The sequence below is a fragment of the Stenella coeruleoalba genome, assembly GCF_951394435.1.
Source record: "Stenella coeruleoalba genome assembly, chromosome: 7".
Taxonomy (NCBI): domain Eukaryota; kingdom Metazoa; phylum Chordata; class Mammalia; order Artiodactyla; family Delphinidae; genus Stenella; species Stenella coeruleoalba.
Window position 1 is genome coordinate 100020071 of NC_137153.1, and position 25657 is coordinate 100045727.

General features: G+C 40.6%; 2 protein-coding genes and 1 long non-coding RNA gene across 3 annotated transcripts in view; all 3 read right to left on the bottom strand.

Annotated features, from left to right (window-relative positions):
- The window catches only part of LOC307188920 (thioredoxin domain-containing protein 8-like), a gene marked incomplete at its 3' end in the record, with an annotated part of 36788 nt that extends 32639 nt beyond the window's left edge, over window positions 1-4149 (bottom strand). The window contains exon 1 of the mRNA XM_079926575.1: window positions 3806-4149. Within this exon, the coding sequence (XP_079782701.1) occupies window positions 3806-3938 (133 nt within the window). The 5' untranslated portion in view covers window positions 3939-4149. The remainder of the gene's footprint in view (window positions 1-3805) is intronic.
- Window positions 4150-10587: 6438 nt separating this feature from the next.
- Window positions 10588-13277, bottom strand: LOC307189216. The gene is made up of 3 exons (XR_013829122.1): window positions 12690-13277; window positions 12030-12108; window positions 10588-10980 (listed from the first exon to the last, which is right to left on the bottom strand). It is a non-coding gene; the product is annotated as an uncharacterized lncRNA (long non-coding RNA).
- Window positions 13278-14428: 1151 nt separating this feature from the next.
- SVEP1 (sushi, von Willebrand factor type A, EGF and pentraxin domain containing 1) overlaps window positions 14429-25657 on the bottom strand; it is a 254513-nt gene continuing 243284 nt past the window's right edge. Inside the window, exon 58 of the transcript XR_013829121.1 lies at window positions 14429-14459. The gene's annotated coding sequence lies outside the window, so the exon portion shown is untranslated. The remainder of the gene's footprint in view (window positions 14460-25657) is intronic.

Here is a 25657-nt window from a genome sequence, read left to right on the forward strand (position 1 = left end):
CCCAGATCAAATGGGACTGTGGAATTTACTCAAGACTTAAAGTTTTAAATCACTTCTTAAAATCCACATTTGCTTATGATTTACTTTTTTTCTTCTTGCCATATATCCTTTAGCAGAGACTCTGGGTTGTCAACTTTTAGTTTTTGTGTGTCTGAAAAGGTCTTTTTTAAAAAAAATTAATTAATTAAATTTTATTTATTTATGGCTGTGTTGGGTCTTCGTTGCGGTGCGCTGGCTTCTCATTGTGGTGGCTTCTCTTGTTGCAGAGCACAGGCTCTAGGCACACAGGCTTCAGTAGTTGTGGCACAGGCTCAGTAGCTGTGGCTCACGGGCTCTAGAGCACAGGCTCAGTAGTTGTGGTGCACTGGCTTAGTTGCTCTGCAGCATGTGGGATCTTCCCAGACCAGGGCTCGAACCCCTGTCCCCTGCATTGGCAGGCAGATTCTTAACCACTGTGCCACCAGGGAAGCCCCTGAAAATGTCTTGAACTCTTCCCCACCTAGAGTAATGGTTTAGCCGGCTCACTTCCATTCCACCTTCCTGCAGAACCTGGAAAAGGGAAAAGGTAAAGTTTCCTTGGATTCCCTTGCAGCTAGAGTTCTGGATGCAAATTGGTTTCACCAGTGAGATGCATGAAGGCAAGACTTGGAAGGCAGAAGTGAGACAGGGCTACTTTCTTTTCATCTTTGGATGTCCTGCTGGAAAGCACGACTGGGGTGTGGGAGGGTAATCGTGCTGGAGGCAGCAGCTATGCTGAGGGATCCAGTGCCCCGACATCAGCTTCTGGATTCTGATTCTAACTCCCCGACTGCTGTTTTTCTGTTTGTTTGTTTTCTCCCAGTAGTGGCTTCCCATCTCTTCTCACATCTGATATTGGTAAAGTTAGGATCCCCTCAAGTGGGTCTGTTGTGCTTTTGAGTCATTCATGGGGTTCCCGTCTGGAGCCCATTCACCCAGTCTTGTAATGATTTTATGAGCATTTAACTCCTCGTATTAAAATCCTTTTCAGTCTAATTTGGTTTCTGTTTCTACTTTGATCTCCGACAAAGTGCCCTAGAGTAAGAAAAGCGTTTCCTCCAACTCCATTATGTACAATGAGTTTTTAATAAATGACACATGATGAATACCTTCTCTTGAAAAAGTTCAAACATTACAAGAAAAATAAAGCAAAGCATGGATTTTTCCCATTCTCAATCCTCCCCCAATTTTCACTCTCTCTCACAGAAAAAAAAAAAAAACTTGTTTGATCTGCATCTTCTGCTCCCCTTTGTCGACATATAATATATATGTATATATGTTGATATATACATACACACATATATATGTATCTCTGTTTTACATAAATGGGACCGTACTGTATACATTTTCCTATATTGTTCTCTTTTTACTTAATTCTATTGTTGTCTTGGAGGTAATTCCTTCATTATGTATGGGTCTACTGGATTCTTTTTATCATCTGAATAGTATTTCACAGTGTGGATACACCCAAATTTAAAAACTGTGTGTGCGTTAGTCTGGATCCCAACAGAAAACAGATGGCACATTCAAATTAGGATAACTTAGGGACATTCATCACCAAAGGGCTAACTATAAATAACTGTAAAGTTAGGGATGGGTGTTGAGGAGCTGTGAGAGTCTGCACACAACAGCAGCAGGGCCCTTACCACCCTCAGGGCCCGAAGGTATGAAGGGAGAAAGGGGTTACCAAGCCCGAGATTAAAATGCCTCATGGGCCATTGAAATTTGATCAGTTTTGACTTTGTGGCAGGTGAGGTAGTTATACTCCTGAAGCTAAACTTTGGAGACTCTTAAGTTTAAGTGTCTGAATAGAGGGGCCTGCCAGATATGAAAATGTTCCCTGTGGATATTCTAAGAATTTTAGGCAGAGAATAGATGTTGAGATGTCATGTAGCCAATTTCTCTATTTGAATATGTTTCTTTTAAAATTAAATATCAAAGGTTGTGACTGTGGTTAGAATGAATTCAGGTAGATTGAAGAGTTTAAGTCAAAAAAGTTGAAATGTTAGAAATCTTGCTGAAAATAAACCAGAGTATTTTCAGTTGTGTAGAGAAATCCAAATTTTATATTTGAAGGAACAGATTTCATAAAATGGTCCATAAATGTGAAACATCTGTGCAATAAGGAGAAATGAAAAGAAAATGCCCTGAGTTTCTTTCTGCCGCACGTTATACACCTCCCTCCCCATCCCTCAACGGTGAAAACTCTTAAATGGGGTAATAGGAAAATTAACTAGATGAAACATTGTATAGACATGAAAATGATAATCTGGAAACTTGATAAAAACATGAACAAATGTGTATATGGAAAAAGATCTGAATATAAGTATATGATTACAACTAAGTGGAATATTTTACTAAGATATTTTATAAAGGAGTTCAGATATGAAAGGAATATGTGAGACATAGGATTTGTTCTGATAATAGGGTGGAAGGATTGGGAGCAGTTTATTCTTTTATATTATAGTTAAAAACAAGTATCATGTTCATCTGTAATCTATTCCAATATTTGGAAGTTCTGAATTCTGGAACTTAGGTAAAATGTCATTATTATGAATAATCCATTGCTTTGTACGATTGTACTCTTTCGCACCTTTTGATGATCCTTGCAGAATTATCCATAGACAAGTAACATTAATTTTCTGGTGTGTATACTAATGATCTAATTAGATCTCACTATATTATATTCAGGTTAACCAGGATGCTTCAAAAAACTATGATTCTGTGCAAAATATTTTAAGTTTAATTAGGTCCCATTTGTTTATTTTTGTTTTTATTTCCATTACTTTAGGAGACGGATCTAAAAAGATACTGCTGTGATTTATGTCAAAGAGTGTTCTGCCTATGTTTTCCTCTAGAAGTTTTATAATATCCGGTCTTACATTTAGGTCTTTAATCCATTCTGAGTTTATTTTTGTATATGGTGCTAGTGAATGTTCTAATTTCATTCTTTTAAATGTGGCTGTCCAGTTTTCCCAGCACCATTTACTAAAAGGACCGTCTTTTCTCCGTTGTATATTCTTGCCTCCTTTGTCATAGATTAATTGACCATAGGGGCGTGGGTTTATTTCTGGGCTTTCTATCTTGTTCGATTGATCTACATATGTCTGTTTTTGTGCCAGTACCATACTGCTTTGATTACTGCGGCTTTGTTAGTGAGGTCTGAAATCAGGGAGCCTGATTCCTCCAACTCTGTTTTTCTTTCTCAAGATTGCTATTGGTTAGTTGTGTTTCCTTACAAATGAAAAAAAATTTTTTTTCTGGTTCTGTGAAAAAAGCCATTAGTAATTTGATGAGGATTGCACTGAATCTATAGATTGCCTTGGATAGTACAGTCATTTTAAAACAAACTTATGGTTACTAAAGGGGAAAGGGGGGTAGGGGTAAATTAGGAGGTTGCTATTAACACATACACACTGCTATACATAAAACAGTTAACCAACAAGGACCTACTGTGTAGCATAGGGAACTATACTCAATATTTTGTAACTTGTAAGGGAAAAGAATCTGAAAAAGAATATCTCTATCCCTATCAATCTATCTATCTATCTATCTATCCGTCCAAATCCTTGTGCTGTATGCCTGAAACTAACACAACATTGTAAATCAACTATACTTAAATAAAATTGAAAAATTTTAAAAATAATAATAAAAAAAGAAGTAGGCACCAAGTGGGGGGGGGGGGAAGCTGTGATTCCATAATGGCTCATAAAGGCAAAACTTTTAAGATTTATTGGGAAAACTATTTAAGAACTTTAAATTCCTTCTAAAATTGTGAAATAGACACTGATGATACTTACATGAAAAAGAGGATAAATTCTTTTGCAAGGACCACACCATTTTGCTGAAAATTCAATTACTACAAGTTTGTTTTCGGCAGATTTCAAAAGTGCTTTTAATTCATCCTGAGACCAGAGCATAAATGAGGAAATGTGCACAATCACTGAATCTCATAATGTCTTGCAGGGAATAAAATGACAGCTTAGTTATGGTGCCCCACCCCATTGTTCTCCAGGGGATCCAACCTTTCCTAAATGTCCCTGAGGGCATATATATACATTTATCTTTCTAAGTATACATAAGTGATGATAAACCCACACAAAAAGGTTAGGATTCTATTTACCAGATGGGTTGGTAATGGTGGTTGATAATGGTTGGATACCTCTGGGGAGAGACTGAGATTGGATAGTGAGAGATGAGGGGTGGAAGGCGGGGATGAATGGGTGTTCAAGGTGGACATCTATATTTGATTTTTTAAACAAGGACCTAAACATGCATTAACAGAGAAATCTAAAGGAGAGCTAACCTAATACCTTGAATCATTTCTTGATTTTGTTTTGTTTGGTTTTGGGGGGGGGTGGGCTGATCATTATTAAAGATATAGTTAAAACCATATATTTAAGGATTAGACATGCTTCTTGCTGAATGTCTTAAGTGAATTTTTTCTACCAACTGTCTGTATCATCTAAGTAAAGTAAGATTTTCCCTCCTGGGACCTCAGATCATGGTATCTATGCTTGATTGCTTTGTGAACAATGTCCTACACTAGTTATTTCATGCACGGCTTGTCTTTCCAACAAGTCCCTGCAGAACTCAATCCTGACTCACTTCTGTGCCTCCATGGCCCCTAACTGGCACCTGGTAAGTGCTCATGGAGCATTTAGTTGATGAATGAATGATCTGCTAATACACAGTGCTCTGTTCAAGATTTACTTTTCCTTTTCTCACTGGAATTCTACCAAGAGTATCTAATTTACTCTGCGCTTGGTATTCTCTTCCTTAATCTCTACAACCACCCTATGCAGTGGATATTATTATTATTATCCCAATTTCACAGATGAAAAAACTAACATTTATTAACTTTCTCATAGTCAACCAGCTGGTGAGTGGTGTAGTTGGGATTGCTAACCTAGTAAGCTTGACCCCAGAGTCCATTTCCTTAACCACTAGACAAAATCGTCTCCTGAGTTCTTTACAGTAACGGGGCTCACTCTTCCTCTCTCTGGCCCAAATGCCATCATGCGCTTATACCTGGACCACTAATTAATACGGAGGGATGGGATCACTAATTGAGTTAAATCAATCAGGGCCTATCACTGGAAAGAGGGATGGGGTTAATTCCATACAGATGGCATATACTTCATAATAGGGGAGTCTTGACAATTAACATTGCCATTTGATTTACTTTCAAGAAGTGAAACGGATGACTCAAAGAAGACATGCTCTTCCTTTACCAATATTCCTCCAAGAGAGGGGGGACTAACTTTTCAAAAAGCCACGCCAAGCCTCCACTTCTCAGTTGCTTCTGAAGTTATAAGGTAGATGCCATCCTCTAAAGCATACACGTCTTCTCTTCTCAGTAGTTGTTAGGGTGTAAAATGGACTACCTGGTCCAATGAATTTGACTTGGCTAAGTTCTCTGAAGGTAATACTCCCATGGTATGCATAGTGATCCCACATGTACCTATTGAGGCCGACTCTATGCCAGCTACTGGACACGCTGCTAGGATATAGCATAGACAAAAAACAAAACATTCCACCCACTGCCTTCATGGAGCTTACATTTGGTGGGGAAGCCAATGGTAAGATTAATAAGTAAAATATATAGTAAATTTGTGATCATTGCTAATAAAGAAAAAAGGAGAAGAATAAAACAGGAGGGAAGGATGGGCACTGGATGACAATCACAGTTGGGGTGGCCAAGGTCCACCTCGATGTGACATTTGAATAAAGACATAAAGGAGACAGTAGGCCCTCAGAATAGGTCTCTGAGGAGGAGATGGAGAGGGCTTCTCAGAGGATGAGTGAGACTCCAAGCTACTCTATGAGAGTCCCAGAAAACCAAAAAAAGAAGAATTACCAAAATCATTAGCAAGTGTGTGCTATTTCTAAAACATTTTTTTATGTCAAAGGTACATGGCAATGCCTTCTTTCAATCTGGTCGCTCTCATATTTGTGATCTTACATGCAGGCACATTTGGGGAAAGTGTCAAAGGTCTAATTCTGAGGGTGCTAGTGGAGGGAAGACCCAGTCCCTATGTGTCCCTCTTCCCTCCAGCTCCTGGTCCTCCTGTAATGTGGTCACATCAGAATGTCTGGATGCTAAATGCCTGCTCTACCTCTAAATGATGTAGGCCCTTAACCACTCTTTTAGAGGCAATTTTCTTTACATAAAGAATTATCCCTGGCCCATATATGTATTGAGATTTGTTGTGGCAGTACCATTGGACAATGGATAGAAAGTGATTTTATGAAATACCACCTAAACACTTGTTAATGCCCCTGGTCCATTCTATAGGCATGTCTAGGGGTTCTGTTCTCTTTCCTGGGATAAAAGAAATATGTGGACTATTTTACTTCCATAAAATTTTCCAGGTACAACTAAGGTAAAATTGGTGGGATCAGGTACAGGATGGGCTATGTTAGGAGCTGGCCTGGATCCAGCTAGAGTCAGAGCAAGAAATGAGATGGAGGAAGGGATAAAACTCTTTTTGATCAATTTTTCTCTTGGCTACTCTCTAGAGAGTGCCATCCCTCAAGAAACAACATGAAGAACAAGCATTAAAAAAGAAAAATCTCCTCTTGCTACAGAGCAATGAAGGAGTACTGGATGGAGGAAATATTCCTTAAAGTTGATCAAATCTGCTCTCAAGGTGTCTCTTTTGAAACACTCCTTGAAGCCACATAAATACTTGCCATGTCTCTAATATTCTGCACCATGACTTACACCTGGGAATTGCGGACAAAACTCTCCTGTTGGTTCAGTTGGCTGACTGTAGCTGTCTCCTATCAACTATAGGATCCTAGCTGGAATATAAGGGTACCTTCTCTATGACATCATTGAACATGACATCTTAGAATCTGGAACTTTGGCAGACATGGAGCTAATTTCATTTTGATGCTATGACTAGTTAGTCAGTGTGTGGTCAGCCAAAAATCAGCCAACTGCTGGCCTTGTGGGCAGAGTCAAAAACGTGTCTGTCTCTTGTTAACCTTCTACTACCTATTTCCATGCACCCCCTCCCTTCCCCAGCCCTGGCAACCACCAAATGAGAAACAAGCAAAGTAATATTAAATAGATGAAAGTTATTTTCATTTAGGATTTTGAAGGGATTAGTTTGCAGTTGAGAAAGATACTAAAGCCTAATCCTATAATAATGTTTCTTGTACATTTGGTTTTATGAGTCACAGATTCCCTAAACTTTGTTATTTTTGCTCTACTTATTTAGGAAGTAATGAAACTTCACTTTCACGGACTGGACCAGGGTTTGGCCAGGGTTTGGCCAAGAACCAGATATATTGGGGGCTTTATGGACCACATGCAGTCTTTGGTTCATATTCTTTGTTTTTAAATCTTTTAAAAAAGTAAACATTTTTAGCTGCTGGGCCTTACAAAGATAGCAGCAGCTTGCCAAACTCTGCACAGGATGATTTGTTATTTTTCAGAATTTAAGGTCAGAAGAAAACCCAAACATGGCCAGGACCAATGTTCCTCAGACCTTCCTCAGAGCAACACCACCAGCCATCACCACAAAGTAAGAAACTGCAGAATTCTACAATAAAACAAAACCAGCAAAATCATTCTTTCGGTTTTTTCCACTCCTCCATTCAGGTCTCTCAGGAACGAATTATCTGCCTTTCTTTTTAGTGTGTGTTAGATGAAGAGCTATGAATATTTCTTGTACAGCCTCGGCCAAGTTGTTTTTTGTTGCTTCCCAGCACCCATTTCTTCCACTTTCTACCAAAAATACACGGATTTTTCTGTGGGTGAATTTATCCCTCCTCCATTTTACAGCAGCTATGCGGTTTGTATGGGATTCATCTAAGTCCAGGGCTCCACCCTGATGATCTTAATCCAACCAACAATCCTATCTTTAGGCCAAGGGTTAAGCACGAGAGAACGAGAAAGCAAGAGAAAGCAATTCCTAGCCCTTGTGACAGTTACTGAAATTTCCTCTTTCTTCATCTGAATGTAAACAAGATGCTGGCTGGCAGCTGTTATAAAACACACAGGAACCCAGTCTTTAAGACCAATGTTTCAGAAAGCAGTGAGGCGACAGAGAGGAAACCTGGGTTTTTGGTTTGGTCCACTGGATGAAATGTTGCTGGAAGTGCTATTTTGTGTCCACAGACAGCAAATTCCTTTACAGCTGAAACTGAATTAAGCTGGAATTTCTAATACTTACCTGGTAAACACTCAGATACAGTATTACAGAAATTTCTCCACTTGGGTCAAACCGCAAGAACTATGACTCAACATGGTCACTGGTGTTTAAAAATCTCTCAAACAAGGCACACAATAGTAGAGCAAAATCTAACTTCAGGATTGAGGAATCTAATTTCTGGCCTGCAATGTGTCCAGACTCAAAATACTCATTAATGCTCTGAAATAACTATTTACCAACTGGCATGCCAGTCATCTAAGTTCCTTTCTGAGCCTCCCTAACTGCTTCATATTTATCAAGGGAGAAGGTGGAAGGAAAATGAGCTTTAGACTCAGACAAATGTTATTATGCCACTTTACGGTATATGAGAGGCACTAAACTTGGATAAAACAACTTGGTGTCAAACCTGAGCGCTGCTACTGTGAGCTCTTGAGCAAATGACTGCTTATCTAATCTTCTACTTCCTCATCTGTGAAATGGAGATAGCGCTCACCTCTTAGGGATATGATGATAATTAACAGATATAAAGAAGTCTAGTGAAGTGTGTACAGCTCCTAGCTGAAGCCAGTAAAGGCATGCACCATTCTGGCTTTCCAAGTTTCTACTTCTGAAAGGGGTTTCTTACCTCTTAGCGAACAGAAAGCAAACCGCAACCCAATGTGCTCCCTTCTGAGCTGACAGAGCTCTAAAAAGGAGAAGCGACATAGGTTGTAAGCTAATGTCCACAAGCCTCTGATGGCCCACTATGTTGATCGTACCATAGGGTTGGCCAACATTGGTAAAATGGAATATTTTAGGAATCAACAGAGCCTCTTACTTATCTTGCAAAGAGTCCTAAGATCCGGCAATGCTGGGCCTTTCATTTTGTGTCACATGATGACTGTCAGGTGGAGAGCAGTGGCTGCCCCTCTGGAGGGGGCATTGCCCTTTCCAGCTGAGTCCCGTCCCCATCATCTTCCATTGCTTCAAGAACCCAAGGTGGAGTGGCAAGAAGCCATTTTTCTTGTGGGTGTGCAGCTATTTGTCTTCTACCACGATAATAGATATTTGAAGCATTTCTATTGTCTTGCCACTGTCTGTTGTATTCTTTTTTCTTTGTCCCTGGGGTGCTTTGCTTATTAATATTACTTGCCCGGCTTCTACTGGCATTTGAGTTTGAGACTGCTGATTTTGATGCTTCTACCATCACAGCCAGGAATTTTATTCATGGTTATCCACTGAAGATCCCATCATTGCCTCTCCTTCTTCTCTTCTGTCTTTTTCATTCAAGAAGGAAAGGCAGATGTTGATGCATATTGAACATCTTCCAAGCCCTAGGTTGAGAACCAGTTTTGAAGTGTGGGCTCCATTCTTGGCATCAATGTCATTTATGTTATTTTGCAAATACCCTGTTAGTTAAGGTGATTGTGTTCACTCTACAGATGAGATAATCGAGGTGCAGCCCTTAGATAACTTATCCTAGCCGGAATCAATTTAGAATTCAAGTCTGGGTCACCTGTCAGATAGGGAGGAACACAGGGTCAGCTGGAATCTGCAGGTCCCTTAGGAAGCTACTTAGTACTGGATGAACTGAATGCAGTGAATTCCTTTTTTTCCTCTGCATCAGAAGCTATCCATCAGCTTTACTATTCTTTTCCTTATGGAATATAGATCTTCTTGAACTTCTCTCCACTGCATTTGGAAAGGAGATGGTACAGAATTAACTCTCAGGCACAGCTACTTAACCAACAAACTCCTGCCATGTCCCTGGGTTCCCAGAAGTGGAGCAAGCCTGGGCCAGGATTTCTGCCTTCCAGCACTAGGGCTTGTAGACTTTTCCACAGAATTAGCTGCTAAGCAGCTTGCCCAGCCCACGGGCAGGGAGGGTACAAGCCGATGGATCACAGAAGTCTGTTTATATCCAACTGGAATCAAGCGCTATTAAAGTCCAGGAAAAGCGTTATTAAAGTCCAGGAAATGACCAAGTTCATAAAAACAGACATCTTTTTTATGTTTTGCAGAGAAAGTGCTTAGTTGGTAAGCAGGGCAATTTCTAGTCCTGGATAAAAGCTCCTAGTCAAGTATTTTCTAGAAAAGCGCACTCGAGCCTTTCCTTTTACACTTGACTGCTTTCTTTGTTTCCCCGACACGCACTCACACGTAATTTTCCTAGACTCATTTCTGATCTCATTGTTGGAATCATGAAGCTCCAAAACAGTCTGGGTGGAGTCTCTTTTTGAGAAGTCAGGGTTGCATTAAAAAAAAAAAAAAATTATTCAGGGGTGGAATCCGGAGAGTGGGTTGGGAATTTGAAATCTTGAAGACACTGGCAAGAAAAAAACAGAGAGTGGGAAGAAAAGTAAAGAGAGAAAGGGAGAAAACAAAGTGGGAGAGAGGACGAGCAAAAGAGGCCAAGTGAAAACCATTTTTAAAAGAATAACTAAAAAATAAGAATAAAGAGATAAATCATTCACACACATGACTTGTAATCCACCTCAGAACTTACAGAGACACGCCAAAATGTGAAGGACCATGGAAGCAGCTAGAGAACGATTTAGTACAAAACGCAGATCATTATTAGTCTTATCCTAAAGAAAAAAAGCCAGTTTATTCTCTCTTACCAAAGACTCCGGTGGGTGATATCTTCCTCTTCCTGTCAGTTTAGGCTTTAGTTGAGCGGTGAGAGGGGGAAGTTCGAGGATTCGTATGAGAGGAAGAAGGGGCTGTTCTGAAGTGCTCTGCCACCGAGGTCTAGAATTACAGCCACTATGAGGTGTTACTACTTAGTATGCTCACAGACTAACGGTATCAGCATCACCTGCGAATTCGTTAAAAGAAAAAAATGAAAGAAGCTACAGGAACTACAACAGCAGCAAAGAATAAGAAATGAAAGAAGGAGGTCGAGAAGGGAATTGTATACAGAGAGAATAAAGGATTTATAAGGAAGACTTTCATTATGTGGATGAGAAGCATGAATTCCCTGTAGAAGACCTTGTTATTCAAGGTCATAGGTAGTGGAATCACCTGGGGGCTTGAGAGAAAAGCAGAATTTCAGGCTTTATCCCAGAATTTCAGGCTCTATCCCAGATGCACTGAATAAGAATCTGTATTACAAGGTTCCCCAGGTGATTCTTATGCATACGGGTGTTTGAGAAGTGCTGCTCTAGAGATCGTTTCTATCAGGGAGCTGCCTGTGGAACAGAGGACTGGGAGCTTCAGTTTCAGCCTCGCCTGGGAATTGTGAGAAACGCAAATTCTCAGGCCCCATCCTGGACCTCCTGAATCAGAATCTCTGAGGGCGGGGCCCAGAGGTGCGCGTTTAAACTAGCCCTCCAGGTGATTCTGCTGGGCGTTCACGTTAGAGAACCGCAAGGCAAGAAGTTTTTTGCTAACAACCGGATTGATTGATGTCGGATTGATTTATGTCAGTCTGGTGTATCACGCCTTCAACACCATAATGATGCAGGAGGATCAATTAAAATATCTCCCACACTGGGAATTCCCTGGCGGTCCAGTAGTGAGGACTCTGCGCTTTCACTGCTGAGGGCCCTGGTTCAATCCCTGGTCGGGGAACTAACATCCCACAAGCCGTGTGGTGTGGCCAAAACCAAAAAACCAAAAAACCCAAAACCAACTCACACCCTGAGTGACTTGGGCACTGATCAGTCCAAATGGACAGCAGCTGTGCATCAGCTCAGCGGGGTGCCTGGCCCGGTATTAACCCTTCCAGTTGCTAGACTGGGGGAGATCCAGGGTGTCCAAGGGGAAGGACTGGGACAGCCTCAGTGAGGTGGGACATGAGGACAGAGGCTACGTATCAGCCATTATACATTCCCATAATTTAACAGAGGGTTCAACTGGCCATACCTGCACGTATCGGCTGAAGATCAACCTTGTGATATTGATGAGAAATGCAAAAACTGCTCTTCCCAGACATCAAGGGCAACTGCAACATTCAGAAGTGAGTCATTTACCAGGAAAAATGCTTATTCAAAATAAACAAGCACATCTGCTTGGCATTTCAGCATTGAGATGGGAATATAACCTTCAGTGATCCCTTTACTAGTAGGAAGCAAAACTCTGCTAGGTCCCTGGGTCGACGGCTAGTCTATGGGACAGAGCAGGAAGGAGCTCTACTATTTGAAAGGCACTTGGCACTGGCTCAAGGTTATGGGGGAGGAGTCAAAACGGCGTGTAGTATGAATAGTACACGGCTCAGATAGTGGGGAGAAAAAGAAAGGCAAGAGGCCAAGGACTCACAGAAAGACCAAAAGAGAAAAGGGCCATCCTCAAGCATCACCCAATCCCTACAACGCGCCTTCAGGGAAGTGAATGAAACTGTACGTATCAAAAACTGTGCCAAGGGCAAAGTGTTTACAAAAGGTAAATTATCTAGTATTATGGCAATTATAACCATCATGGGGCAATTTCTGCCAGCCTGGGGCAAACTCACGCCTCTGGCTTTTGTGGGCTGTGGCTGCAGTGAGATACGTATGCACTGTGGTAATAGTAAGGAAAAGTACGTACATCGTTACCCCAAACTTCTTAGATCCGGATCCTAAAAGTCCTTGGATTTTCCTTCAGGCATGGGAAGAGCTGGAACACAGACTGAGGTCAGGGAAATGCCTGTCACTTGGAGTGAGGGAGATGTTACATGTGAGTCAGTTTAGAAAACGATCTGCTTGAATCAGCAAACATTCTGTAAACACAGAAAAAGGACCTCAGCGCGCCCTCTGATAAACTGAGGCTCAGGGAAGCACCAAGGAGAATTGACTAAATTCCTACTGAAAGGTCCCTTTGTTTTGTTTACATTAGAAAACACTTGAGTCTTCATTTACTTCTCTCATGGCCACAGGTGGCTTACAGTCCCCCCAAAGCCTCCAAGGCTTCTTGTAAAAAACCTATAGTTAATTGTGTCTTCCTGATTGCTTTTATTATAAAAACATTTCAAAATACTGAGAACAGGAACGTAGAAAAATAATTAACTGAGATACTATTTCCAAGACTGTATTATCACCACTGTTTATATGTTGATGTTATACACACAGATGTAATTTAGTTTAAGCAAATCACCATTTTATTACTACATGATTTTGCATTTTGCTCCCTCCCTTAATGTTATGCCAGGGGCATTTTCCCATTATCTAATGAACTCAGACGCACTTGATTTGTAATTGTTGCATACCATTCTATCATTTGGGTGCATTGTGTTTTAACTGGCTTTTTTCTCATGCTCTTTACAAACATAGTCACAAAACAACATCACAGAAAACTGTGATGCGTGTCTCTCCAATAAGTAATTGTGGAAACTCTTATTTTCTGAGAGTAACTTCCTAGGAATTTACTCTTTTTAGTGATCTTGATGCAAACTTCCTTCTTGAGTGCTTGTGCCAATTTACAGACACCAGCACATCCTTAACTTGCTCACCTTGCCATACCATCACCAGCGTTAGCACTGATTTTTATGACTTTAATTATTCTTTGTTAAATTGATAGGAAAGCTGTTATATTATTATAGTTTTAATTTGTATTTCCTTGATTACTAATATGGTTGAACATATTTCTATTTTTTATAAAATTACTTAGTATTTAATTTTTTATTAGGAGGTCTGATTTTTTTTTTTTTGTGATACGCGGGCCTCTCACTGCTGTGGCCTCTCCCGTCGCGGAGCACAGGCTCCAGACGCGCAGGCCCAGCAGCCACGGCCCACGGGCCCAGCTGCTCCGCGGCATGTGGGATCTTCCCGGACCAGGGCACGAACCCGTGTCCCCTGCATCAGCAGGCGGACTCTCAACCACTGCACCACCAGGGAAGCCCAGGAGGTCTGATTTTCAATTTGTGAGAGTCTCTTTATATTTTAAGTTTTTTGGTAATTAATAGTTTTTTAGGCACAGAAATTAATTTTTTAGTCAAATCTGTTGATCATGTCTTTTGTCATTTTTCCATTGATTGCATACTTGAAAAGATCCTCTCCTTTTATGGTTATTAGTGTATAGTCATATTTTTCCTAATAACAAAAAGTAACTTTACTTTTTAAACCTTTTCTGTAATGATCAAAACACATTATAAAAACCTAGGACAATCAAAATACAGAAAGGATAAAAGATGTACCCCCCCAACAAATAAAATATTATATATATTCCTCCCCCATTGTATCCATGAACATTTTACTCTTTAATATTTTCACTATTTATTTTGTTGTTGAGGGAAGAGATGAGGACATACGTACATTTTCCTCGATTCAGTTTATGGGACATCAATCTATCTCTGTTGCTTTGTGATGTTTCCTATACAACCTGTTGAGATAATATCTGACATGGCAATGTTTAAGCATTTCTGTTTTTCACCCAGTGATTTGTGTTTTTTTTCTTGCACCAGACCCACTTTTGTTTATTACACATTTAATTAAAATATAAAAGCTAATATTACTTGTCCACTGGAAACTTTTCTTAGGTATGAAAAAAAGGGGGGCAGGGATAGATTAGGAACTTGGGATTAACAGATACATACTACTATATATGAAACAGATAAAGGACTTACTGTATAGAACAGGGAACTATATTCAATATCTTATAATAACCTATAATGGAAAAGAATCTGAAAAAGAATATATATATACATACATATATACACATATATATCAATGAATCACTTTGCTGTTCACTTGAAACTAACACAACATTGTAAATCAACTATACTTCAATAAGAAAAAGAAAAAAAAAGTCTGGAAAAAAATCATTGCTGTTAAGTTATATAAAAAACAGCTCCTTAAAAAACTAAAAATAGAGCTACCATATGACCCAGCAATCCCACTCCTGGGCATATATCCAGAGAAAACCATAATTTGAAAGGATACATCCATCCTAATATTCACTGCAGCACTATTTACCACAGCCAAGACATGGAAGCAACCTAAATGTCCATCAACAGATGAATGGATAAAGAAGATGTGGTACATATATATACGACGGAATATTACTCAGCCATAAAAAGAATGAAATAATGCCATTGTGGCAACATGGATGGATCTAGAGATTATCATACCCATTTTTAAGACTTTTAAAAAATAAATTTATAAATTTATTTTTGGCTGCATTGGGTCTTCGTTGCTGCGTGCGGGCTTTCTCTAGTTGCAGTGAGTGGGGGCTACTCTTTGTTATGGTGTGCAGGCTTCTCATTCGGTGGCTTCTCTTGCTGCAGAGCATGGGCTCTAGGCACGTGGTCTTCAGTAGTTGTGGCACGTGGGCTCAGTACTTGTGGCTCATGGGCTCTAGAGCGCAGGCTCAGTAGTTGTGGTGCACGGGCTCTGTTGCTCCGTGGCATGTGGGATCTTTCCAGACCAGGGGTTGAACTGGTGTCCCCTGCACTGGCAGGCAGATTCTTAACCACTGTGCCCCCAGGGAAGTCCAAGATTATCATACTTAGTGAAGTTACCCAGACAGAGAAAGAGAAATATCATATTGTTATGGAGTACTAGCTCACTCAGCTTGCTGCACGACAGGCCAATAAATTGGAGACGAGGTGTCGAGCAAGGAATACGACTGTATTTGGAAAGCCAGCAGACTGAGAAGAAGGCACACTAAAGTCTCAAAATAACCATCTTATCGGGGTTTGGATGCCAGTTTCTTTTATAGCACAGAGATGGGGAGGAGATGAGGAAGTGAAGTAAAAAGGCCATAAGTTTGGCAAATATCACCTGGAATGGCCAGCCTCGGGGAGGGGACGGGTTAATTTCTTCTTTCTTGTAGCCATCCACAGGTGGACAGCGTCTGGATGTTTCCCTGAACAAAGGCACTCTGGTTTAACATTCAGGCAGAGGGGCAGGGTTCCCCAAGGTAGGCCATTATGTATAGACAGTATCCTCTGAGTGAACAAAAGCAGTGGAAAGCAAACGTTAAAGTAAAAGAAACAGGTCCAACATGTAGTCAGATTTGGCTCTTCCTTGTTACAATATGATATCACTTATATGTGAACTCTAAACCAAAAATGATACAAATGAACTCATATACAAAAGAGAAATAGACCCACAAACATAACAAATTTTGGTTACCAAAGGGGAAAGGGGTGGGGGAGAGATAAATTAGGAGTTCGGGATTAACATAAACACACTACTATATATAAAATAGGTAACAGAGAACCTCAGACCCCAGGGAATATTAATCAGAGTGAGGCTTCCTGGAGGTCCTCATCTCAGCATCAAGACCCGGCTCTATCCAACTGCTTGCAAACTCCAGTGCTGGATGTCAAAGGGCAACAACCAGTAAGACAGGAATACAGCCCAACCCATCAAAAAAAAAAAAAAAATGAAACGACAAAAAAAATGTTATAGATGAAGAAGCAAGGTACAAACCTAACAGACCAAAATAAATGGAGACGAAATAGGCAACTTACCTGAAAAAGAATTCAGAGTAATGAGAGTAAAGATGATCCAAAATCTCGAAAAAAGAATGGAGAAAACCCAAGAAACATTTAACAAGGATCTAGAAGAACTAAAGAGCAAACAAACAGTGATGAACAACACAATAACTGAAATTAAAAATACTATAGAAGGAATCAATAACAGAATAACTGAGGCAGAAGAATGAAGTGAGCTGGAAGATAAAATGGTGGAAATAACTGCTAGGGAGCAGAATAAAGAAAAAAGAATGAAAAGAATTGAGGACAGTCTCAGAGACCTCTGGGACAACATTAAATGCACCAACATTCGAATTATAGGGGTCCCAGAAGAAGAAGAGAAAAAGAAAGGGATTGAGTAAATATTTGAAGAGATTATAGTTGAAAACTTCCCTAATATGGGAAAGGAAATAGTTAATCAAGTCCAGGAAGCACAGAGTCACATACAGGATAAATCCAAGGAGAAGCACGCCAAGACACATATTAATCAAACTATCAAAAATTAACTACAAAGAAAAAAATACCAAAAGCAGCAAGGGAAAAACAACAAATAACATACAAGGGAATCCCCATAAGGTTAACAGCTGATCTTTCAGCAGAAACTCTGCAAGCCAGAAGGGAGTGACAGGACATATTTAAAGTGATGAAGGAGAAAAACCTACAACCACCATTACTCTACACAGCAAGGATCTCATTCAGATTTGGCGGAGAAATTAACACCTACAGACAAGCAAAAGCTAAGAGAATTCAGTACCACCAAACCAGCTTTACAACAAATGCTAAAGGAACTTCTCTAGGCAGGAAACAGAAGAGAAGGAAAAGACCTACAATAACGACATAAATCACAGCAGGATCCTTTTAGACCCACCTCCTAGAGAAATGGAAATAAAAACAAAAATAAACAAATGGGATCTAATGAAACTTCAAAGCTTTTGCACAGCAAAGGAAACCATAAACAAGACAAAAAGACAACCCTCAGAATGGGAGAAAATATTTGCAAATGAAGCAACTGACAAAGGATTAATCTCCAAAATTTATAAGCAGCTCATGCATCTCAATGACAAAAAAACAAACAACCCAATCCACAAATGGGCGGAAGACCTAAATAGACATTTCTCCAAAGTAGATATACAGATTGCCAACAAACACATGAAAGGATGCTCAACATCATTAATCATTAGAGAAATGCAAATCAAAACTACCATGAGGTATCACCTCACACCGGTCAAAATGGCCATCATCAAAATATCTACAAACGATAAATGCTGGAGCGGGTGTGGACAAAAGGGAACCCTCTTGCACTGCTGGTGGGAATGTGAATTGGTACAGCCACTATTGAGAACAGTATGGAGGTTTCTTAAAAACCAAAAATAGAACCACCATATGACGCAGCAATCCCACTACTGGGCATATACCCTGAGAAAACCATAATTCAAAAAGAATCATGTACCACAATGTTCATTGCAGCATTATTTACAATAGCCAGGACATGGAAGCAACCTAAGTGTCCATCGACTGATGAATGGATAAAGAAGATGTGGCACATATATACAATGGAATATTACTCAGCCATAAAAAGAAACTAAATTGAGTTATTTGTAGTGAGGTGGATGGACCTAGAGTCTGTCATACAGAGTGAAATAAGTCAGAAAGAGAAAAACAAATACTCTATGCTAACACATATATATGGAATCTAAAAAAAAAAAAAGTTTCTGACGAACCTAGAGCCAGGACAGGAATAAAGATGCAGACATAGAGAATGGACTTGAGGACACAGGGAGGGGGAAGAGTAAGCTGGGATGAAGTGAGAGAGTGGCATGGACATATATACACTACCAAATGTAAAATAGCTAGTGGGAAGCAGCCGCATAGCGCAGCGAGATCAGCTCGGTGCTTTGTGACCACCTAGAGGGTGGGATAGGGAGGGTGGGAGGGAGATGCAAGAGGGAGGGGATATGGGATATATGTATACGTATAGCTGATTCACTTTGTTATACAGCAGAAACTAACAGAACATTGTAAAGCAATTATACTCCAATAAAGATGTCAAAAAAAAAAAGAAAGAGTAAATGGAAACAAAAAAAGATAACCAACAAGTGTATAGCACAGGGAACTATACTCAATATCTTATAATAACCTATAATGGAAAAGAATGTGAAAAAAAATATAACTGAATCACTTTGTTGTATACCTGAAAGTAACACAATATTGTAAATCAATTTTACTTCAATTAAAAAAAAAAGCAAAAAAAATAGCCTTTGCACATGGAGGACAATAGAGTGTTAATATATGACATGTGGATATGTGAGTTGTATGAAAGTTGAATGTTGAACATTGAACCCCCCCCCCCATGTAGAGCAGGTTGGAGATGAGGTGTAAGAAAACTAAGATTGGATAAGTAGACTGTGGTCAGATTATGGAGGGACTTTAAAGAGAGGAGTTTGAGGTCAATAAGCAACTTAGAAGAAACATTAAGGGCTCTTGAGCAGGGACAGTGATGGGGGAAAGACATGCTTTAGGATGGATTGGTAACAAACGCTGTACAGGCTAGTGGCAGACACTGATTCAGAGAAGCATGTTGGGAATTGCAGAAAATCATCCATGATAGAATGAGGAGTTTTACAAGAGTGGCAACAGAGCAGAAGGCAACAGTTTCTCCATATGTAAAATCGACAAGACGGCACTGGCTCAATAGATATTTGCCATTTCTATATACTCTAGGTCTATAAGGGACAAGAAAGAGTAAGAGAATGCTACCGTTGTGAGCCTTATACCAAAAGAAATAGTAATACCCCTGATCAAAATGGGAACATTTTCTCGTACTGTGTGGACTGCAGGATAACCTTTTTCCACTCAACTCACCATAACTAACCCCCAAGAGACTCTGTCCTCATCATTTTTCTCTATGATAACTCCCAAGGGGAATCCAACCATTGTTGTTGTCGTTTTCAGTCCATCAATCCTTGGATGGGGAGTACAGTTGTGACTATCGTTCACGCGCTCTGACTTACAGGTGGTCTTAGCTTCCTTCCACTCTCTCCGAGTTCCGTGCAGGACAAACTCTAATAGGGGCTCTTCACATGGGAGGTCCCTAAGATCAGTTTATGTAAAAGGAGGAAAAGGGTCAAACCTCCCTTTCCCTTCATCTAGGTCTCAGAGAAGAGCCCTCCAGCGTGATTCAGCCCATCTCATCAGAGTATAAGGTGACTTTGGCTAATTTTGGTTCTCTGTTTGAACATCACGAAACCAACAGGAACCCATGTTTTCATGCCTGTAACTCTGAACCTCTTGCATTGCTTAGCTTACGTTCCTCATCTTTCTCCTTGAATTTATCCCTAAAAAGCCTTCAGATCACCTTAGTAGAAAAGTCCCTGCTTTTTTTGCCTTCCAGAACCATTCTGCTTCCCCCCACCTCCGCACCTACTCCACCAACAGCCCACATGGCTTCTGCCTGGCCTATAGTCGGACATTGCTGCCCAGAATCTACAATTAGTTACTATGTAATTTAAAATGTCAGTAGCTCACATGATTCCTCAGAGGGCACCATGACCTCTGATTGCTCCAAACCTACACAAGTTTGAGAACTGCCGATCTATAAAATGAGGCTAAGACAACTTGGTCTGCCTGCCTTACTGAGTTGTTGTGAGGATCCAATGAGATTATATGTGGAATCTGGCTTTGAAAGCTATGAATTGCTCCACAAATCCATGAGATTGTAATTGCCATACATTTAACACTGAGCAAACATTACTGGGCACCTATACTGGGGCAAAAAGCATGTTTGTTTTGGCTTTCAAACCATGCTTTTGTACAGGGAGTAAAAGGAGTATGTGGGAGGCATAGAAGAGGTAGATTTCAGTGGACGTGAGTCCATTTTTCTAGAAGCTATTGGATGATCAAGTATATAGTTCAATCACCTGGGACTCCTTAGACCTTTCCCACTGTCATTCTTTTCGTTGATGCTTATTCAACATATGCCCATGATCTAATTTGAGAACTCTACCACAAGGTGCTACACCGTCTACAGGATTTAGGAAAGGCACATGGTCTGCAATTTCTAGCTTGCCCAATATGAACAATTCTGGGACAAAAACACCTTGTAAGAGGCTTCCATCGCTACTAAATTTAGTCAGTCACCCAGCCTTGTCACTTGAAAACAGTTTAGTGCTTGATCCACACCGATTGCCCTATCCCTGGGTGCCTTCCTTTCTTCCCTCCATCCTCCTCCCCTAAGAGATAAAGACAAGACACAGAGAAAAGCCAATGCAGCCAGGCCTAGGAGATTATAGTACCAGTTTCAAAAATTTGAAACTAGATAAATTGAAGGTTTCAAAATAGAACACAAGGCTTTATGTAATTGGGCTAATTGGAGGAAGGCTTGGGAGCAGGTTAGGAGTAACTGGGAGTAGAGAGACAGGAGGATTTGGGGGGCAGAGTCTCAGAGAATGGTCCTCTGACCTACCCTGGGGAATTTCGTCACAAAAGAACGGGATTTCACACAGAATTTTCATAAGATGTTGGCAATGTGAGCAGTGCTATCTGGCAATCATCATGTTAGATTATTGCAACAATGGGTGTGTGGGAAAAGGAATTTTTCCTCTTTAGTAGAGTATTATAAGCCAGTGTGATGGGCGCAGGTCAACCTTGGGGGCCATGGATACCTGGTGATGGGAAGGAAAAAGGCAGCAACTTTCCAAAGGAATTTCACAATGTACATTCCAGAGATGTCTCATTTTAAGGAGTCAGAGCCCAAGAGAAAAAGAATGACAGATGTTACTAATTTGGAAAAACTGTAAGGTAGTTTCAGGACCCCCAGAAATGGTTGAGAACACATTAGGGAGGGGTAAGCTAGAGGTTTTACAACAGCAATAGATGCTCAGTAGAAAAAACATCTACAATATACAAGTAGAGTGTTTTCATGAGCTCCCAAAAAACAAAAGCTGGACCCAGCACACCCTCAGAGGAGGCTTTCTTGCTGAATGCCACCAGGTTAAATTAGTTCTTTTATGTTGGCTGGATAGAGTGAGATCAGATTTATCACCTTTTCTCCAAGTCAGTGCTTGGAGAAATTAGGCTTTTAGTCAAGATGTCCTCCTCCCCTACTTGGAAGCTGAAAACTGCTCCTACTGCTATAGCCAGCACTTTCAAAAGATGAAGGAGAAAACAGCTTAGCTGGCGATTGTGAATGTTCACAGTACACATGAAGAGTCTTAGGACTTTACACCTTCTGGAGAAGGGACAGTGTCTGGCAATGGGGACAGAGAGGTGGGACTTCTGGAGGAAAAAAATGATAAAAGGAGAGAAGGGAAGGTTTAGATTGGGCCTCTCTCCACCATGTGAGGGAACATCTAAGAGGGGAGCTCATGAAGGTCTGGGTGGGGAGGCCTTACACTTCTCTAGATAAGGGGACCAGATAGTTAGACTAAGAGACACAAATACCTGATTTTTTTTACCCCTATCTCCTATCACTAAGTCTGTTAAGTTTTGATTTTATCACCTGTATTTGAGACGAAAGTACTGAATCTTCTTGGATCGCACACGTGCGCGCGCGCGCGCGCGTGTGTGTGTGTGTGTGTGTGTGTGTGTTCTTGTGTATTTTTGCTCAGGAAGGAATGTAGCCAAGATCTTCAACAGCACGGGGAGGAGAATACATTCCCAAGTTCATGTTATATAATTTTACTGTAATGAAAGAATGTTGATGAACGAATCCAGCCAGGGAAGATCCTCAAATGGCAAAGGCATTTAAGGGGCCAAAGATTAGGGACCTATTGCCTGGTTGAGGTAAGGGTGCCGAGGTGATAGTGTGGGACTTGCTTTAACCCTTTCCACACACCCTCCGCTCTTTGATGTGGACAATCGATTCGTTCTTGATCTAACATAAAGTCAAACGCAAGCCAAGCTCCATTTTCCAACCACATTGCTGCATCTATTAAGTCACCACAGTCTGGGTGATAAAAGTGATGTCCACTGCATTCTCACACCCTTTTACTGTAATCCAGGAAGATTATGAAGAGGATGACAGCTCTCCAGTTCTGCAATCTACCTGCTCTTCTTAAGACTGCAGTTGGAGCCTCATAGCTCCGGCTAATATTTTTATCTTCAATCTCTGTTTATTTAACAGGTTAAACAAATACTCACCTTGTTGTTTTAATTAACTTTAGTACGGCTAATTTGTTAATTGGCCAGTTGTATTTACTCTTCAGTGAATTTCTCACGGCGTTCACTAGAGTTTTAGGGTTTTCTTATTGATTAGTGTGAACATTTTTATATATCAAGTGTATGAATCCTTTACCATATTACTATAAATATTTTTCTAACTTCACACACACATACACAAAAAGACTGCAGTTGGAGAGGGAATTCCCTGGCTGTCCAGTGGTTAGGACTCTGTGTTTTCACTGCTGAGGGCCAGGGTTCAATCCCAGGTCGGAGAAGTAAGATCCCTCAAGCTGCATGGCACAGCCAAAAAAACTTCAAAAAAATTAAAAAAAAAAAAAGACTGCAGTTGTAGAGAATCTAAACAGAGGGCAGAAGTACATATTCCCTAGTGGCAGTGGCCAAGATTCTATTCTTCACTCTATTGCCAATGATGACGTCACTCTGGGTAAGTCCCTCAGCCCTGAGCTTCCTTTTTTGTTTTTTTTTTGCGGTACGCGGGCCTCTCACTGTTGTGGCCTCTCCCGTTGCAGAGCACAGGCTCCGGACGCGCAGGCTCAGCAGCCATGCTCACGGGCCCAGCCGCTCTACGGCATGTGGGATCCTCCCGGACCGGGGCACGAACCCGTGTCCCCTGCAGCGGCAGGCGGACTCCCAACCACTGCGCCACCAGGGAAGCCCTGAGCTTCATTTTTAAAATCTAAAGATAAAGAGATCCCCTAAGGACCTTAAGAACTTCACTAAGGTCCTTATCCCTTCCAGTGACAACAACCTTGTGGGGAGTTGTGCTGTTAAGAGGACAGATTGGTTGTGATTGTTACAGCAGAAGCTGATTTAAGGAAAGGCACTTTTTCTGGGAAAGAGGAATATGAAGTCGAAGGTCAGCACACCAAGAGAAAAGGGGAAAATGATCGTATCAGCAATAGGAAGACCAAGTGTTCCTATTCAGGGTAGAGGGGTGTAGTCCAGGTACTGCTGACTAACAGACAAGCCCTCCAGTGCATGCTTATGTGAACCACCCAGGAACTTGGTGACAAGGCTGATACTGGGCGGAGAAGGTACTCCAAGTATGTGAAAGGGAATGACTTTGTAAGTGGCATCTTAGGGGGAAAGATGGTGGATTTAGCCAACTAGTTTTCCCCATAGACTCCACTCAGCTGTTAGGAAAACCGACAGAAATTGTTGGGGGAGGCTGCCAGGGCGGGGAGCGGTCAGGACCTAGAGAGACCTTCCACGATGACTCATACAAACAATGGTGCTTAGGAAAGAGCCTCTCTCAAATCAAAGTTCAGGGTTTCAAAGAGCTCACATGTGTTCCTTCTATCCTGATGTTTATTTTTTGTTAGAAACACCAGGGTTTAGAGAACACAGAGACTCAATAAGAAATTTCATAGACTCAGAAAATACCTCTAGAGCTTTGGGCAGTAATTCACCTAAGCCTGGAAGTTTCCATATGTCAAACGTTATATTGATACAATGCCAGGAGCTGAAGATTTCATTTGATCATGAATCTAAGATAGGATGATGGCAAGGTATACTACTAAACTGCCAACGGTATCATGCAATGCCATTGTTAAGAGGCATTCCTATTTTGGAGATACTAAAAAATATATATTTTGAATGAATGAAGCATGTTTAATATCCTAACTGTTGAATACTGTGGTTTCTATGTAAGTCTAACTTTAACTGCTACCCAAACACTGTTATCCTATCCGGGGATGTGGTAAGGCAACTCTGGCCAAGAGTTTATTAATTCTCAGGGCCTTGTTATGATACCTGGCGCAGAATCCTGAACACCAAGCTGGTAGAATTAAGTGGGGAGGGTCACTGGTGGTATGTCGGTAGCAGGGGTGCCGGGTGGTAATAGGAAAACTGATTCTCTTGGCAAATTGATAGCATAGCACAAGAGACCAAGGATAACAGTGCTTTTTTTTTTTTAAGTTTTAAATTTTATTTTATTTATAAGCTTTTCAACTCCACTTCCAAGTGTTGACAGTGCCCTTATCTTAGTATTGTCCCTTCTTTTTTTAAAAAAAATTATTTCACTGAAGTATAATTGATTTACGTTGTATTAATTTCTGCTGTACAGCAAAGTGATTCAGTTACACACACACATACACACACACACATATATATACACACATCTACATATATATACATCCTAATATTGTCGTTTCTTTAGTGGGAGAGATTTGGGGCCATCTAGGCATCAAATCCATAAGGTCCACAGCATGTCTCATGCACCTGTCTAAAGCATCAGCAATGTTGCATTGGGGTTAACGTTGCCTGCACTTTCCTCTGAAGGGCCCGGCTTCCAGTATTGTTGTGAGGTTTCCTCTAGTCTAGCCCAGTTACCTGGAAAGAATATGGGATTAGGAGAAAAAAGAGCCTGGATTACAGTCTCACGGACTATAAGCGTTGTAATGAAACTCACAAGGAAATGTACTTGATTGAGAAAAATGGACTCAGTAAATTGTGTGAGTACCTACTTGCTTGTGAGACTCAGTCTTCACAACAACTGGAGTAGGTCTTATCCTTTTCATTATGCAGATGAGGACAGGAGGCACCTTGTCCAACTCACATGGCTCATAAGGGAAGGGACGAGCATTTGAACGTGGGCAGTTGAATTCCAGAGCTTGTGCTTTTCATCACTGCACCCGTAAATAAGAACTAAATCTTGCCATTAAGGAGAGTCAAACATAAATTAGCCATGATAGAAAGATAAAAGTGCTTTAATAGACATGTTTACAAAGTGCTACACAGCCCAGAGGATGAAGCAATTAAGTTCATGCATCTTACATATTAATAAGGAAACTGAGCCTGAGAATTAGTCAGCTACATTTTTTTTTTTAAAGAAGGGACACTTCTTACTCTATAATTTCAGATCATGGGTTTCTAAAATACCATGCATTTGTTTGTTTGTGGATCGAACAGCAATGCATTT